This window comes from Glossina fuscipes, unplaced genomic scaffold, assembly GCF_014805625.2.
Source record: "Glossina fuscipes isolate IAEA_lab_2018 unplaced genomic scaffold, Yale_Gfus_2 1, whole genome shotgun sequence".
Classification (NCBI taxonomy): Eukaryota; Metazoa; Arthropoda; class Insecta; order Diptera; family Glossinidae; genus Glossina; species Glossina fuscipes.
The window spans coordinates 35,483,076-35,500,887 of NW_023998415.1; the positions used below are offsets into that span (position 1 = coordinate 35,483,076).

The 17,812-nt window shown below is 35.6% G+C and overlaps 4 protein-coding genes across 6 annotated transcripts; 3 read left to right on the forward strand and 1 right to left on the reverse strand.

Moving 5' to 3' along the window:
* Window positions 1–525: 525 nt before the first annotated feature.
* LOC119645213 (tuberin) lies at window positions 526–13,550 on the reverse strand. Of its 2 annotated transcripts, XM_038045251.1 has the most exons (17): window positions 13,387–13,459; window positions 12,948–13,327; window positions 12,753–12,889; window positions 12,511–12,685; window positions 9,439–9,645; window positions 7,141–7,291; window positions 6,294–7,024; window positions 5,968–6,232; window positions 5,474–5,899; window positions 5,217–5,416; window positions 4,845–5,140; window positions 2,105–4,259; window positions 1,899–2,042; window positions 1,664–1,834; window positions 1,500–1,595; window positions 1,263–1,437; window positions 526–1,197 (listed from the first exon to the last, which is right to left on the reverse strand). In XM_038045251.1, the coding sequence occupies exons 1-16, from the start codon at window positions 13,457–13,459 to the stop codon at window positions 1,321–1,323; spliced, it is 5,724 nt and encodes a 1,907-aa protein (XP_037901179.1). In that variant the 3' UTR covers window positions 526–1,197; window positions 1,263–1,320. The 2 variants fall into 2 exon arrangements, with proteins under 2 accessions (XP_037901179.1, XP_037901178.1); XM_038045250.1 differs by lacking the exon at window positions 526–1,197 and having other exon boundaries at window positions 1,321–1,437; window positions 13,387–13,550.
* On the forward strand, window positions 9,882–11,129 carry LOC119645215 (ketohexokinase-like). Its single transcript, XM_038045254.1, has one exon. It carries the CDS (start codon window positions 9,919–9,921, stop codon window positions 10,885–10,887), a length of 969 nt encoding a protein of 322 aa, XP_037901182.1. The 5' UTR covers window positions 9,882–9,918; the 3' UTR covers window positions 10,888–11,129.
* On the forward strand, window positions 11,240–12,362 carry LOC119645214 (ketohexokinase-like). Its single transcript, XM_038045253.1, has one exon. The coding sequence runs from the start codon at window positions 11,284–11,286 to the stop codon at window positions 12,289–12,291; it is 1,008 nt and encodes a 335-aa protein (XP_037901181.1). The 5' UTR covers window positions 11,240–11,283; the 3' UTR covers window positions 12,292–12,362.
* A 472-nt stretch (window positions 13,551–14,022) lies between the features above and the next one.
* On the forward strand, window positions 14,023–15,654 carry LOC119631932 (cAMP-regulated phosphoprotein 19). 2 transcript variants are annotated; one of them, XM_038024524.1, is made up of 4 exons: window positions 14,023–14,082; window positions 14,918–15,034; window positions 15,097–15,213; window positions 15,271–15,654. In XM_038024524.1, the coding sequence occupies exons 2-4, from the start codon at window positions 14,972–14,974 to the stop codon at window positions 15,442–15,444; spliced, it is 354 nt and encodes a 117-aa protein (XP_037880452.1). In that variant the 5' UTR covers window positions 14,023–14,082; window positions 14,918–14,971; the 3' UTR covers window positions 15,445–15,654. The 2 variants fall into 2 exon arrangements, with proteins under 2 accessions (XP_037880452.1, XP_037880451.1); XM_038024523.1 differs by having other exon boundaries at window positions 14,034–14,194.
* Window positions 15,655–17,812: the final 2,158 nt, after the last annotated feature.

Genomic DNA, 17,812 nt, shown 5'->3' on the forward strand with positions numbered 1-17,812 from the left:
GACTTTTCTTAATATATTTGTATTGAAATCAGCTTAAAGTTCCTATCAATCACTACATGTATGTCTATTTAATTATTTACAATAAAGTTAGGAGATGAGCTTTCCATTGTGTACAAAAAAAAATCGATTTACAATTATCAGAGGAGAGTTCAGATTTTTAAAGGTGTAAAGGAATATGTTTTGCAAGATTGCAAACTATGCTCTCGCCGTCGTTACTCGAACAAGCTTAATTCTCTTGGACCTATTTCTCTACCCAGTCCAAACATATAGCAACAAGCACTGGTTATAATTCTCTTCCTCACGAACTTCCTGACTAAGACTTAAATGCTTTAGTCATTTGGATCGAAAATACTTTGTAGAAATCCGTGAATATGTTAATCACAGCCATTAAGAATTAGGTGGGCTTACAAACTTATCTACAACAGTCTAGATTTGATAATCATCAATAATAGGGCAAGACTTTATGGATTTCTGAAACTTCTTTCTGGATGCTCTAAGCATCTTGATGAAAGTATGAAATTTTAGTACAGGCTGGGGATTACTGATTATGTAGTGCGCTAACATGCACAGACTACCAATCAAGTCACGTACTAATATATATCGCAATTCTTTAGCGAAAATTATGAGAAATAAATATCCGGTGAGCGCTGCTGCCGAAACGTTTGGCATGAATCACTCTTTGTGTTGAATTCTTTTTTCATTAAAAATAAGTTATGAACAAATAAATTTTACTACATATAAAATACTTTTCTCTTCTATCTTCAATATAATCTGAAGTTACCAAGACAAAATGAGTACGCATCGTAGCGCATTAGGTATAGAAAATTTGTGAAAATTATGATCGGTGAATCCAATCAAGGTCAGGGTTTATCAAGGTTAAGCTAAGTTGCTTTTCGTAAAAGAGGTAAAAACAGCCGCATAATCCGAGCGAAGAGTAACTTATCTTCCAAATGCTCTGTGACCTTTGCTATTTAAGTTTTGCTTTAGCTGCCTCTTACATTCCCTCCCCGAATGTCCAAATACAGACCTTTTCACCACTATACTTACTAACGCTAGAATCATCTTATTCCATAGACGAGTGTCCATATAAATTCCGCTAAATTCACCTTGTACTCGACAATGATACACTCCAAATGGGTTTCGTCATCAACATTTTCATCTCATCGTGATGTTGCATGCATTGCCGCACTAGAAAAACTGGATGCCGAACATCATTAACATACAATAAGCATTTATTTTAAGATATTTAAACATATACATACAGACAATGCATATTGAATTGAAAGATAAGCTTGATTAATACCGAAAGTTTAAGAGAATTTAAGTGTATTTAGTAAAATCACGATTAGTATTTTGTTTATTGATAGTATCTGCAGATCTATCATCGATATCAGCAGTAGCAGTAGCACCTTGATGTTGATTTTGACTTTCAATTAGCTAAAAAATAAATAAAAAAAAAAAAAAACATTAAGGGAATTAAAAAAGCCAACAACACTCACCTTTGTACGCAGGCGTTTAATTATACGCAATCTTTCCAGCCAATTGGACGCATATGGATTTTTCTTTTGCAAACTCTGGTACACAAGAGATGCCAACTGTGCAATGGAAAATGATTTTTAATAAAATTTCAAGAAAACATTCTTAAAGTAACATATCTACTGACATTAGCATGTAAAGCCAATTGTCTGGCCAATAAAGGTGCGCTACGATCAGAAACTATTTTCGGCTCAGGGTGGCAAACAAATTTTGCAATTTCCGGTCGTGCCTTTACATAGATACGATTAGTATTCAATTCCAAAGGTTCGACAATCACGCAAGCAAAGTTAAATTGTCCCTTTAAAGAATTTTTAATATATTTTGTAATTTTTTTTTTAAATATTCTTACATTAGAAACCTACTGATATGGTATTCAGGTTATATTCCTCGCCGCTTTCATTATAAACAATGTTAACGTAATCGTTGCCAATGTGTTTCTTCTTTTCATTGCAATTAGGATCGCTGCTCAATTTAGTGGGCATGAGGGTAGCAACATGAAATGTCACCTAAGCAACGAGAATTTGATAAATATTTTTAAAATTTTATTTTTGTAACAAATGATGATTACCTGTACGATATCATCTTTCCATACATAGGTGAAATTACCATCTGCACCGCCAGTATCCAAGGTAACGAACAAATTGTTTTGTGCCGCTTCTTTTAAATTTACCAAAGTACCAATGCTGCGTAAGAATTCTACGTAACGAATACTGCCATGGGAATTACGCAAAATTTCTACAACATTATTGCATTGACCCTGACCAACGTAAAGAACGCCGATTTTATGAGTCTCAAATGGTGGAGCCAAATCCAATAGATTGACAGCACTCATTTGCTCAGATGGGACTTTAATGGGCGCGTCAGTAGTTTGCAGTTGCCCAGTATGGTAGAGTTGTAAGAATACAAAGCTAGGATTCATGCACAGCTTTGCATTCAGTTGCGGCTTTGATGAATTGAAGACGCGGAATGTGGCGGTGGGCGGGCGAGTTTTGCCATTGTTTACTTCACGTACTACAGAAATGGTCTTCGACCGACCACGCATGATATCGCCTCCGACATTGCCACTGCCATAGTCGGCATTATTGATATTGCTAGCTGCGTTACCAGTTATACCCATTGCATTACCGCCGCTGGTCGACTTGGTCAAACCCTGATGGGAGCCAAAGGATGTCGACTTAGCAGCGGTATGTATTTTTTCCAAACGTGGCGAATGTTGTGGCGCCGGAGAAAGCGGTGGTTTACTTGTAATTTTCTCTTCACTAGTTTTGAGCGATGAAGCTGAAATGGACTGTTGCACGACCCCTAAGCCTGCACTTAAATTTTCCGTCACGTCGTCAGCTGACAGCTGTTTAGGTGGCAAGCTACTCATGTCTGGAGCTTTAAGACTAACTTCAGTTGATTGTTGCTGTTGCGGCGGAGTTGAACCTGCTATTTCTTCAGGTATGGCTTCGCAGCTTACTTTACTGTATTGCACACTTTTCTTTTTTTGTTGTACCTGATGTGAATCTCGTTGCTGCAATTCGATTTCTGTAGTATATTCCATGTTTGTTTCATGATGATGCAAGGGAGCCGGTTTATTGCTCAAAAAGTTATTTCGCCAGCTAGAACTCATCTCGGGACTGGAGTTTACTCGTCTTACTGGCTTACGTGCTCGACTCTGGTCACCATCGAAAACCATCGTGTCCTCATCCGCTTCACCGTCACTAACACTGCCCGACAAAGCCTCCTTTCCTCTCTTACTCGTTGTACATTTTGGTATATCAATGGCGGCAGTACCGGCAGTCACCGACGCCACAGCTAGAGTTGATGAAGAGATCTCTTCTTGCCTCTGCAAAGCCCTTACTTTTGACACAGCTTTGCGACGATCTTCCAAAGTTTTATTGCTCGCATTTCCAGATATCTTATCTAATCGCGAAATATCGCCTATGTATAAAGTTTCCTTGACAACTTCTGATATTGTCTCGTTAGTTTCCACATTGTGATCCTGTGAAAAAAAATCCGGTCCAAACACCCCTCCATACGAGGTAGGTAGAAAGAGTGACACCATATTGATGAAAGGTATTTCTTGACCAAAACAATCACTAGAAATGGGATTTTGTATGCGAGTTATCCAAGAAATGTTCCCAGTCGGACGTCGTACCAATATCTCAGCCCAAGCCGAGCAAGATCGCACGCATATGGGAGAAGCGCAAACACTTGAAGAGGACAATGAATTGCCTGGTAAAGATGCGCAACTACCTCCACCAGCACCTCCAGCTGTGCTGCCCACACCCAATTCTGCACTACCAGCTTCAGGATTTGATCCTCTTCTTGACAATGCTTCTAATGACGCATTTGAACTATTTGATGTTTGTCTTTGCGTAGTATGGGATGCAGATGATGAAGACGTTGATGTCAAATCAGTGCTTCCGGCTGATTCATTGCCACTACTATGTTGTAAAGATACTTTTGTATAGCGATGTTCATATGTACCTCCCGTCTCTCGCGTACTAGCTGGTTGTTGATTGTTCACCTCAGGAGAGATAGGTGTATTGACCGAGTTACTGTCGGCACTGCTCTTCGGACTTAAAGTATAAGTTTTGCCCAACTGCGCACATCGATCACATAAGCCACTATGCGTCGGGCCTGATGGACAACCAGACGTAGTAATTGTAACCAGATTATGACCTACCAACCAAGTCTGCGACTGTCCATCCTTTAGAAGATATTCGACCGCTGGTAACCTGCACGCATTAGTGCAGAAATAATATTTAAAATAAAGAAAAATTTTTTCAAGTAATCTTTAAAAAATATTTATAAATTTGGATATGATAACAATTCTACAAGGCATCTTATCCATTACGAGAGTCGTTTAGCGATGGATTTCCCAGCCAAAACATTGTTGAAGCTCCATAAATATTCATGAATTCAAAGAGCTATATATATACACATTACAAGCAATTTTTTTAATTGTATTGTATTACTCGGTCGATCGATAATCACATATAACTTCTCTAAGCCCGCTAATTGTTTTTGGCAAATTTCAGGCGAAGCATTTCTATAACTCGTTACTAAATATAATTAATAACAATTATCAAAGATAAAATGTTGGAATTCTTCATTTTTTCCGAGAAGGTTATATGGCTTTTCGCCGTTGCGAGCCTATTGCAAATTAAATAATCAAATATTCTATTTCACAAAAAGTGCGGAGAGTAAGTGATTCCGTGGTAGGGGGTTCGATCACGTATGGAAAATTTAAACTACCTTTCAGCTATCTGATTACCTTCTAGCTTACTTTACTAGTAACAGCTATTTGAACGGTTGCTTACCGCTTTGGCAAAGCTGAACATGGCGAGAAGGTATGGCGAGCCAAAAAATCAATACATGTCTCGGCTAACTCAGCATGGAAACTTTTCAAGCTGGCATTCATCAAAGGGCGCATCTCGGAATCATTACGGTTAGTCGTAGCGTTTGTAGAAGAATTACGCGTCCCTCTTTCAGTTAAACTCGTACTACGTTTACGATTGGAGGAATCTTCATTCAGTGAATTGAAGTCTTGACGCTGTATATTACGGGTCAGTTTATTAATATCCTCGTATAGCATGCTAGCATTAGACTGAATGGACTAAGGAAAGACATAATTTAGATGATACATGTTTGAAAGTCGAATGCTCGAAAGTTTGAAAGTCGATGTAACATACCGAAATTATGTAAGTGACACAATTTTTCCGCAACTCCAGCTTACACTTTAAAAACCATCCAGCAATGACGTGGTGAGCCAAGGACACGGTATAATGATCATAACGGTGCGGTTTGGTGTAAGGCAAAGATATGGCGAACACATACATGTATTGCCGGGGTGTAAAATTGGTGAATAAATGATTGGACAAACGGCTTAAAACTGCAAAGAGTAGAATATAATATGAAGAATTTCGTTCATTTAATGAAATTTAAGTACTTGACAAAAACTCCAAGACTGGAATGGCTACGGTTGTGGTATCGGACATTTTACTCATTTGCAATAATATGTCGGGTAATTTGCGCATTAGGGCTTCCGGCATTTCCAAAATTATAGTAGTCATGGTGTTAATGCAGATATTCGCTATACCAGACAGGATCCCCATCTTTAAAACCTCGATGATTTTAGATTGATGCGAGTGCTGTATAAATTGGTGATATATAACCAAAGCTGCAATGGCGGGCAGCACCAACGAATTCAATTCATCTATACTGGACTTATAAGTCAGATGCAAAGTTTTATTGCTTTCGAACATAATTTTGAACAAAGCCAGAGCCAAAGATTCTACATCATTACCCTGTATTAGAGCCTTATTCTGCATAGCTTTCGGCAACTCTTTAATAACTAATTGGAAAACTTGAAAATCTTGGAAAATAAAAGAAAATACTATATCGGCACAAATGGATAACGAGATCAAGTAAATGCAAACGCACCTCTATCGTTTTCCAAACACTTGACTATAATTTTGCATGCCCTCCTAATCGATATCGTAGTAAAATGAGCATTTGGCACAATATCGTATGAACTTAATTGTGACATCACTTGGGTCCGCTGATGATGATGTGACATGCCATGCAAGGGTAAACTAGAATCTGTAGCCAAATAATAGCTATATCGGATTAAATCATTGTTGCTAGGATCAGGAAATCCAATGTGATACGAGGCGTTCGCTCGAGCCTTTAGCATCCAACTAAAAATCTTTCAAAAGAAATCAATTCAAGTCCTGTTTTAATTTACGGTTATCAATGCATTTTCCTACCTTATAACGTACGATATTAATATGCTCAAATACTTTCGGATTCTCGTAATGCAATTCCAAATGACCCACGAGTATATTAAATATTTTAATGGCATGACAGGTGGGCAGGCGATAGAGTTTCACTAGGAAAACTTCTATTAAACCATCTACAGCGGCGACAACATCTTGTATTTCAGCTTCGGTTTTTAATTCTCCATACTGGGGACTCTGTTCAAATGGATGATTTATCATTTTCTCTAAAATATCTAAGAGTTCGCCACATCTTTTCGTATCGCAATGGCGTGCGAAATCAATTAAAGCCTTCGCCACCGCTGTACGCAATTGAACATCTGTTTCTAAGCACACTTGTCCAAATAGTGGTATCACAACACGTTCCAAAATCTCCTCCTCATAGCACGAACGATTCAAATCCATAATATTGGCCAAAGCCTGTATAACTTTTATACGTATACTGGTGCTGCACATTTTGTAAAATCGCTGAGTGAACGCATTTAACAATCGCAACCATTCCGGCCGGGTAGCTGTAATTTTCGATGAACGATAATCGATTAAATTTACCACCGAATGCTCGGGACGATCTTCGGCCACGCGCTCAATCAAATCATATATACGTTCATAATTTGCTAGAATTTTCGTTTTCTCATCTTGCAATAATTTTTCGATACAATTGATGTTCTCGTGAAAATGGTTTTTCAAATGCGTTAAACCATTTATTGTGCTCGTATAACTTTCTGCAAATTGTTTCGTAATTTATTACCACTGTAGGATAATAAAGACACACACACACACACACACACACACACACACACACACACACACACACACACACACACGAAAATCTACTTACCATAATATTTAATGTTATCCACTATCGTTGACATTATATCACATATACGATCCCATATAATTTCGGGCAGTTCAGCCTTATATTTATTGATGACAATATGTATACCAAGGATTACCTCGTAAGTAACGCTAACGTGACGACTATCAAGAGCCTACAATTGTACACCAGCATACATATATGATAAGTGAATTTTTCAAATGATAAGGTATTTCATCAATTTCGAGAATTTTCTAATCATATTATTCTGAATAACTTATGATAGAAGTTGTTTAGAAAAGTTCTATTTGACTATTTTTCCAGCTCTTCTTCACAATCTTTTCAGCTTCCTTGTACGCAACGCTTGGTAAGCTCGTTAATAATTACGGACGTCAATCAATCAATCAATCAGCTAAGAGCGTTTTCTCACCCTACCTTTATAGATATTTTCACTAATGTCGCTTTGGAGCATTTATTTATTTTTTTTTTTTATTTTTATACCCACCAGTGTAAGCGATATACTTATAACGTACGTAACACCCATCATAACACCCAAAAGGAAGCTTGAGACACCCTAGCGTGAAATTCTGTGTCTGAGTCATGCCTGTCCGTCTGTGTGTCTGTGTGGTGTCTATTTTTGATACTCTCCTGGTACCAAAAATGAAAATAGCGACTTCAAATTTGGTAAAAACATTGGAAGTTTTTGTAAGCAAGTTGATATGAAAATGGGCCAAACTGGCCAGAGCAGAAATCCGCAGTAAAGCGTAAACTGAACGCAACTCAGTTTTTCTTAACAAAAATTTATAGGTTTTTTGCCCGCTTAAACGTAAAAGTTAGAAGACTAAAATTTTCCGCATTTACTTTGCGAAACACTCTACTCTTTACGGGCAAAAATGGAATAAATCGGCCACGCCTATACAAAGTGACAAATGATTAAATTTTCTTTTTTTTAGTTTCTTGACGCAACAAGACAGAATATTTAAAACTATTTTTCTACACTCCTCAAATGAAGATATATTATCTGCCTAAAAATGGGTTTATTCTAAAATGAATATGCTAGACACCGCGATTACTTGTTTCTTCAAGATACCAGCAATGTGGGTATCAAATAAAAGGTCTTGGAGAGTAGAATGCGAAAAGCGTAGTGGTGGGAAATGCGTGATTCGAACCCCGTCAAATATTTCTTAATTTCTTATTTGTTTTTATTATTATTTATTTATTTTTTTATTTTACTTAGCCCTTAGGTATATATCGCCTATTTAAGGTACTCCAGATTTGAATAATGCGTGTATTACGTTTACGCATTTTTCGGATTTTTCCATTAAATATTAAAATATTATTCTCTGTTTTTATTTCTATTGTCGTTCCATTGTAGACTTTTGGTCCTTTGTAAAATAATACATTTTGGAAGACGAGATTACGATTGAGTTTGAAAGTCTAGCCTCTTCAAAATGCGAAATGTAGCGAAAATACTTTTCAAAGAATATGAGATAATTCGAATTTCTCTTTTAGGATTCGAGAAAAAATTTTGAACGATGTAAAAAAAAAAAACGGGTTTGAATTTGTTTGCAGGTTTTCTTTCCAGATACATAATGTATCAAGATTGAGTTTTTATCTTTTTGAGAGTGGAGGTCTCCAAAAACCCACTGTGAAAGACCAGAGAAGCACAGCAAACTCGCTCACAGACTTACATTCACAAAATACGTACCCTTTAGGAAATTTGCGATCCGCTACTTTGAATGCAACTAAGCCGAAATGTGAAAGCCGAAAATCGTCACGTATGGACAGACACATTTTATCTTTGGTATCTATAGTTAACCACCTCTAATACCTATGGATCTATATTGTTGCATTGGCACTTTGCACCGCTAAACTCGCGATGATCAAGAATTCCAAGATGTCCAAGCATGAACATAAAATCTCTGAAGCTAAACTTAGTTATAATGCAGCTAATTCAACGGTTAGGGTACGGGGAATATCATACATACCACGTTCTGAATACTCTGTTGAACTCTCAATCTTCTCCCATCGATCATCATCTTGCAATGATTTTTGAAATATTCACTTTTGAAAACTTTCTAAATGGTGGGCGGCCCTATATGATGTAATAAATTCCTTTTCTTTTCGAAAAATGATCTCAATAGGTAATATACTATTATTTAAAAATGCTATCTTATTCTGTCCTATTAGTGTTGCTTCAAAATCTTCCCAAGTTGTGCAATCCGACTGACTTTATTTTTTATTTTACCATTTGAACGGGCTTTTCGATGCCGCAATGAATTTGTTTAAACGTCAACGAATTGACTTAATAAAAAAACTTACCCTCAAAAAACTGTTTAACACGGTCGAAGCGTAAAATAGTGGCGAGACCTGGAAAACCATATGAGCGCTAAATATGTTCATATTTAAATGAAAAACAGCACCACGCAAAAGATAATCGTCCTCGTAAAGCGTACGATCATTTAATATATTGCACATCATTTTCATGGAATGATAGCCCAACTCAGTGCCGAGAAGATTTTTCATTATCTATGAAGAGACAACAAACAAAATTGAGATTCATATAAATCAACAATTGACTCTAGCTATAGAAGACAAAGCTTTAAGCTTTCTTTATTAAAAAGCTTAAAGTAGCGAGCATAGATTAACACCCTTCAGCGTTCGAGCGTTAAAATATCGTATTATTATTATTATTATATTCATTATTATTTACTACAGCGGTCTGCATGGGCAAATTAAGAGTCAATTGAGAACAAAGAAATTTGAGTATTGACTTACATCCAATTTAATCGTCTATGAGTCATGACCGATCGACAACGCATTTTATGTGTGGGAATGTGTGTTCTAGATATTATTCACATTTGTGAAAAATATCCATCGGAAGATACCGATAAACGTAGTCTAAGTGGGCATTGGCAGCGTGGCGGTAACGCCTCCAACGTTTGCACAGTCCTGCGACAATTGGGGGCCGAATGCGAGTTCTTGGGCATGTTAAGCACAGCGGCGGCATTTAAATTTCTCCAGCAAGACTGCACTGAGCGTAATATACACATCGAGAATTGCCCTATGTGCGAAGAAAACCCTCCATTTTCAACAGTTATCTTAGCGACCAACACGGGTACGCGTACTATAATTCACAGTAATCGAGGATTTCCAATATTGAAGTTTCAGCATTTTCAAAATTTAAAACTGAACAATTATAAATGGATACATTTCGAAGGTAGAAATGTTACGGAAACTTCTCAGATGATTTGGGAAATAAGAAAATATAGAAAACAGGCAAAAGACAGAGGTGAGGAGTCTATTACGGTGTCTGTAGAATTGGAAAGACTCGATATGGATTTACTTGCGCTCGCTCGAATAGCCGATATCGTAATTCTCAGCAAAGATATGAGTGAGTTTTTAGGTTGGTCTACCCGTTACGAAGCAGTGTATGGTATGCGTCAATCACTCCAAGATTTACAAGACGCAGCAAAAGAGATAGATGAGAAAATTGAAACAATACCGAGTATTGTGTGTCCTTGGGGTTCTGAGGGCTGTGCTTATTTAAGCAGTGATAGCTCCTACGGCAGTTTCCTGGCTATACCCGCAACTACGGTAGTAGACAGTTTAGGTGCTGGTGACACGTTTGCGGCAGGTTTCATATTTGCTCAATGTATTCTAAATATGGATATTAAAATGTCTGTAGACTATGCCAATCAGGTGGCCGGTTTTAAAATATTACATAGAGGATACGATATGATAAAAAAGTTTCAATATCGAAAAACCTAAAAGTTAAGATAGAAAGCAACAAAGAAACACTAACTAACTGATTAAACAAATTATTTCCGTGACACCGTCCAACATTCGATTGATGCCGATTCGGAAGCCTATACGTCGCCGAAAGCTGCACGAAGATCATTGGAGAAAATATTGATTTGATTTTTAATTTTTTTGTTTTCTTTTTTGTTTTTATTATGTTAGCAATGTATTAAAGTATTTCATTGCAACACTTCATGTATGGCTAGCAAAATCTATTCAGTTACAATTAAGACAAATATCTACTAAAAACTGTCATAAAATTCTCTGTGTTCTTAATTTAAAACAAAAAAAAAAATAAATTAATAAATAAAAAAAGAAAAAAATCGAAAAAATAAAGCCAATCTCTTACGAAGAGACGCTGCAATAATGACGCAACCGAAACGCGTGCTTTGTGTGGGTATGTGTGTATTAAATGTCGTTCACATATGCCAAGAATATCCTCTTAAAGATGGAAGGACCCGCTTATCTGAAGGCTATTGGCAACGTAGTGGTAACGCGTCAAACAATTGCACGGTTTTACGAATCCTGGGCAGTGAATGTGAATTCTTTGGCATTCTTAGCCGGGCGCCCGCATTTCAATTTCTAATTGACGATTTTAAAGAGCGTGGCATTGTTATTGATAGCTGTCCCCGAGTAGATATTTATCAGCCATATTCTTCAATATTATCATGCCGTCCCACCAATACATTTACGATCATTCACACCGATATGGGTTTTCCGATATTGCGCTTTCATCACTTTAAACAATACGTTAAATTGGAAAATTATAAATGGATACACTTTGAGGGTAGAAATCCGTGGGAAACAAAGCCGATGATAAACATGATAAGACGATTTAATGAGAATCTTAAGTCCAATCGTGGCAAAGACGATGATGTGAAAGCTATAACCATATCAGTGGAACTGGCTAAGCCCACTCAGGATCTATTGCCGTTGGCAATAAGAGCTGATGTATTGTTTGTGGGACGGGAATTCGCTTTACATATAGGTTGGAAGACACCGAAGCAAACCATATTTTGTTTAAGAGAGTTGTTAACCACATTGCAATTAAGAGAGGAAAAGGATGACAATGAGTTAGATTTGTGTTTTCGGAGTCCACACATAATTTGCCCATGGGCAGATACAGGAGTAGATGTACTAACGGCAAACTACGAATATTTTCATATTCCCTCTTCACCACCTATTCATATTATTGACACACTAGGTTCGGGCGATACTTTCGTGGGTAGCATCATACATGCCTTATCACATATGAAGTATTCAGTGCAAGAGGCAGTCGAATTTGCCAATCGATTGGCTATATATAAAATGCAATATCGGGGCTTAGATTGTATAAAAGATTATTTAACACAACAAGAAGAAGAAGAGGACTAAAATTAAGAAATATCTTCCATGTATGTGTTTAAATAGTCAATCCCTTAATAAGGATTTGTAAGAGTCAATTACATATATATAGAAATTAGAGAATATGGCGGAAAAAGCAAGAGATCGTTTTTGAAAAAATTACTTAGAATAATATGCCCTCTTATTGCAGAAGGAAAATCATCCGAAACCGTTTCAACCTGTTTATTTCATAATGTATATACTTCTTACCTTCCAAGAAGATCGGCAGTAAGGTGCAATATTAACGGTGCGACATAGAGTAAACACAAATTGTGGTAAAGGATCACTCGGAAATATCGTATAACTCATCACCATTTCCAAAATAGTTAAACACTGTAAACCTATATCATCATCTGCTATAATGCAACTTAAATTACAAGCGTTTCTGAAAATAAAATTTAAATAGAATGTTTGAAGACAATCCAAGCAAGGCTAAACGGTGATAAACTTACTGAACAATTCCTACAATGATATCATTATCTAAATGGGCAGCATTAAACTTAATTAAATTAACTAACATATCTAGGTAAGGTCTCAAAAGGTTGGCCTCCAAAATAGCCGGTAACCACATAAGCATAAAACGTCCGATCTACAATAACATCCAAATCAGATTCGTGATATCTTTTTCTGTTGAAAAAACTGTGTACCTTTTCTTCTAAATTCTTTATATCTTTGCCATTTTCCGTTAGCGTATCGAGTAATTCTAGGCGATGTTTAAGATCCTCATTTACTTCATGATTTTGAATAACCAAAAAGAATTGTTCACGCATATATGTTAAGTTCTTATATTGTGTGTAAACGAGTTTCTTATAAAACGTTAAAGCTGTCTGACGACAATCCATAGATTTCGTCGGTACCAAAAGGTCTTTGGTAACATCCCACAATTTAATGATAGCCGTCTCCTCCAAATTATAAGACTGCAAATGAAGATCGCCTAAATCTTTCAAAATTTTACATCTTTGAGCAACCGGCTGTTCCGGACGGAGTTCCCATTCAATCTCTGGCCTTAATGAGCGCTCATTTGCTCCTAAATAATATTTATTATTTATCCGATGCCGCATTATAAACTATTTCGCGATTACTTACCCGCTGGATTTTTCGCGTTTTTTAAAAAGGACTTAAACTTTGATTTGGATAACTCTTTCTCTTTGGAACTCATTATTAAAATCAAAATATGCTTATTATATTTATTAAACAGAAATTCTTATAAAATCCTTTTGGAAAGTGAAAATTATTTACATAAAAAAAAAAGACAATTTTTTTGCAAATACAGCTGTTATTGACACAATCATATGAACGAGACAAATAATGTTTGATTATGCTCCTGTGTAATTTCTTCGACTATAACAATTGGGTATTGGGTATTCTAAAATGTACTTCATAGTTTTAAATACGAATCATATGCACTCAGTATAAAAGCTGGTTATTTGCTTTATACCTTATATGCCACATAACCGACATTGTTTTCAATAGTTAAAAAATATAAAATTTACATTTGGGTATGTTCTCGCCACTTTGCCTATACGTTTTTATTGTATTATTAAATTATTTATATATATATATATATATAGATATATATATAATAATCGAGTTTTTTTATCGATTTCCGTTCATCCCTTACGCTAGGGAGATACCCACTACTACTATTTCGGCCTTTCGCCCGCCATTTTTCTGAAAAGTACCTTTTTGTGTAGTATGAATGCAAGACTTGGCAACTCTTTGCGAAATAACTGAACATCCAAACAAAATTACTACAGAAAAGCAACGTTCAACATAACGGAGGTATAATAAAGCTTTTTTTCTTTAACTAAAACTCCAAAATAACGTAAAAAGTTGGATAAGAATCTAATTGATTTTGGGAGAAAAATTATAAAGGTTCAAATAAAGAATTCAGGTTGGTAGAAAAAAGTGACAATGTGCGTCGGAAACAAAACAACGAGTGGACTAAATTTCCAAGTCTTAAGCTATATAGAAAACATTTCGTTAAATTCTCTTATATGTACCTATTTGTTTTTGGCCTTTGAAGGTGCATAAGTTAATCATTTACCAAACGTTTATGTCAAAAAAAAAAAAAAAAAAAAAAATAGAAAAAAAATAAGTAAACTAGGCCTTTCGCTTTTAGTGATAAACTGTACGGCCAGTGACTGGAAAAACGAAAAAATTTGCATAGACTAATTTCTTCTAGATGATTGCTTGTCCTTTACTTTTTTCTCGTTTGTTAAAGTACATACGTAAATTTGTTACGATCAAGACGCAATGCTCAAATTGTTCAAAACTGCCGTAAAGTAAAAAAGAATTGTTTCTTCAGCAAGATTTGATTGGCAATAATAATATTATCGCTTACATTTTTTTTATTGTGCTTTTTCCTCTATTGGACAATTATAGCAAGGCTTGTTTTTGTTCAAGTTGTTAAGCTTGTGTTTGTTGAAACAAGTAAGGAAAGGAGAAAAGGCGAGCTTTCCAACTTCAGGGTTACCATGGCATAAACGTTTACGTTTGCATTACTAATTAAATCGTGTTAGCAAAAATTATAAATCAACAATTTTTACGGATCAGTGTGATAATTATACCTAATAGATAGTTTTAAGACTACATAAATATTTTTGTATAATTGCAGCTTTGTACTTTTGTCTGTGCTTTGTGCGTTTATAATTTTTATATATAGGCGGAAATGAGTTCTACTGAAGAGAGTGGTAGTCAACCTACAACACCTCAGGATGCGCCGGAAGAGCAGGTTGAGGCTATGTAGTTTTAAAATTGTAAGATTTTTATATTAATATTATTTTGCGTTTTTAGGCTAACATGCGCGAGTTGGAAAAAATAGAAGAAGAAAAATTAAAATCAAAATATCCGGTGGGATTGAGAGGCCCTGGCGGCCATACTGTATTCTTACAAAAGCGTTTACAAAAAGGCGTAAGTTACCTTTTGACGATTAAGCTTTAATAATTTATTATTATTGTATTTTCTTAGCAAAAATTTTTCGATTCTGGTGATTATCAAATGGCTAAACAAAAGGGTGGTGGCGTTAAGCATGTTTTTGCCAATAAGGTAACCACTGGAGAGGCCATACCTACTCCTGAAACAGTGCCTGCTCGCAAAACCTCAATTATACAGCCGTGTAACAAGTTTCCAACCACGAGTTAAGTTCTATTTGTTCCATTTTAAAAAACATTTCTACTTTTCCAAATTGTTGAAATTGTATTTATTGGAAAAATGAAATCCTTGTGTTTGCCATAAATTCATATACAATTGTCACCGGGTATTTTCAGCCCCGACATTGTTTTCTAATATTCACTAAATATGTGTATTTTTTTGCAAATTGTACGAATTATAAAATTTTTAACTTGTATTGTACTTTCATTAGGCTTTCATTGAAAAAAAAGGAAGCAATAAAAGCTCTTTTTAAATATCTCGTTAAGGTCTTAATAAAGGTAAGCAGACGGGCGCAGATTATATTTAGATTTCGACCTCATTTAAGGGATCCATTTGTTATATTTAGAAAATGCAGTAAAAGAATAGCAGACCTAACACCAAATTTTGATCGATGGCAGAGATATTCGTTACAACTGGAGTTTACTTGTGGATGTTTGTGTTGCGGGCTTCACCTTTACTTAACAAAAAAAAGAACAGTTATTATTCACATTACTGTTATTCAACATTATTTCTAGTTAATGATACCATTTGCATTGACAACCTGAAAGTTTATCGAGGATATACTCTTTTTTTTTTTTTTTCATTTGGAAAGTGTTTAACCAGCTACAAGACGGTTTTTATTAGATGAAATTTTAAATAAATATAAAATGATATGCTAAGGCCAATCCGATGTCACACTGAAAAGCTAAACGTATGATGTTCAACCAAACTGCCTTTACTTTACAGGCATTTTCGACTCCTTTTAGTTGATCTTACGTGTTTCGTGTTATAGGGTTCATAGTGTAATTTGGGCATTCTACGTTATTATGCGATAGCTGGAACGTAATCATATCGTACATGATACCAGAATGATGTCAGACAGCACTCGCATAACAATAGAATTTAAGAATCTTTGCCACGTTAGCATATACATATTGAATTTGAAAAACTTCATCTGTCATGTTCCTTAAATAAATCACTTTTGCTCTATAATGATTATGTTGTATGAATATGTTCGGAGAGGCTATCCTTGAATCTAGATCCGATTTCGCAATTTCTAAATCGATAAAAAAAGATTCCATTCTTTCGATTGAGGCACGGCTTATTATTGCTTCGACAAATTCAATCTACAAACAAGATTGTTGAGATCCCGTTAGGATGAAAATGCGGCTCATTTGATTCACAGGGACCAAATGTCCCTTCTCTTCCTTTCTCTTTTTAAAGTTCATCACTGTATTCATCATCATTCACTATCGCATTCTCAGGGGCACGGTGCGGTCACCAAGCTGCCATAATAACGTATGCTAATAATCTTGAGAAAACCCGGAGCCTCCGAACAGTGAAGACCCGTTTTGTACTTGTTCAATATTATATCAAATATTCAAAACATATCGTGATTGCTCTTCATCGATAATCTAGACGTGACGAAAATATTATTTATGGGGCTTAGAAAAGGGTGAAAAAAAAAAAAAAACAAGAGAGGAAGACGAAAGCGTCAAGCTTAAGCGTGTCAAACATAAATAATTGTTGTTGTTCCCGTTTTTCACCACACGCGTTATGCTAAGTTTTGTTCAAACGTTTGCAACGTCAAGCGTTCCATAAAGTAGAAAATTTGTTTTACATCCAAATATATGCTTATTAACGTATTCGAACATTATTATTCTGTGATCCGTTTCTTTCATTTAAAAAACAAAAAAAAAAACGATTTTGTTAGACTTCTACAGTGGTGTAAACCTCAGAATTAATTCGTTAGAGAGAGATTTTTTCGGGTTATAATTATAATTATTATTATTATATTATATAATTTTCTGGGTTATAATTGTACTATTTTAAATATTATGGTTGCGTCCAATAGGATCCTAACGCAATAATAATTAACTTATGAAGCCCTATTCGCAAACTTTTACACGAGAGACACGAGTTTATTTTTCACTCGATTAATATTTTTGAGTTTCTTTTCTTTCATATTTTTTTTGCAATTATTCAATTCCTACAACTGCTTTGTACATTAAATTAATTTTATAACGGAGAAAGAGACATTAAGCATATAAGCACGGTTTTCCATCCTTGAGTATCGTGGTAGGCGCCACAAATAAATGGTTAAATTCCCTGTTGAAAGCACAGAGTCGCTTTTAATAAATAAATGGTTAAATGCCCAACTTAACAAAAATGTTAACGCCAAGCAGCTAACGTTAAATCCCCAACTTTACCGACAAAACGGAATCGATTCCGTTAAATAACAGACCAAATGCCCAACTTTACCGACAAAAGGGAATCGATTCTGTTAAATAACAGACCAACTGGATTCGATTATCGATTTAAATGATAAATTTTTATCAAAAACTAATGCATGATTGACAATTATCTCATGAGATATTAT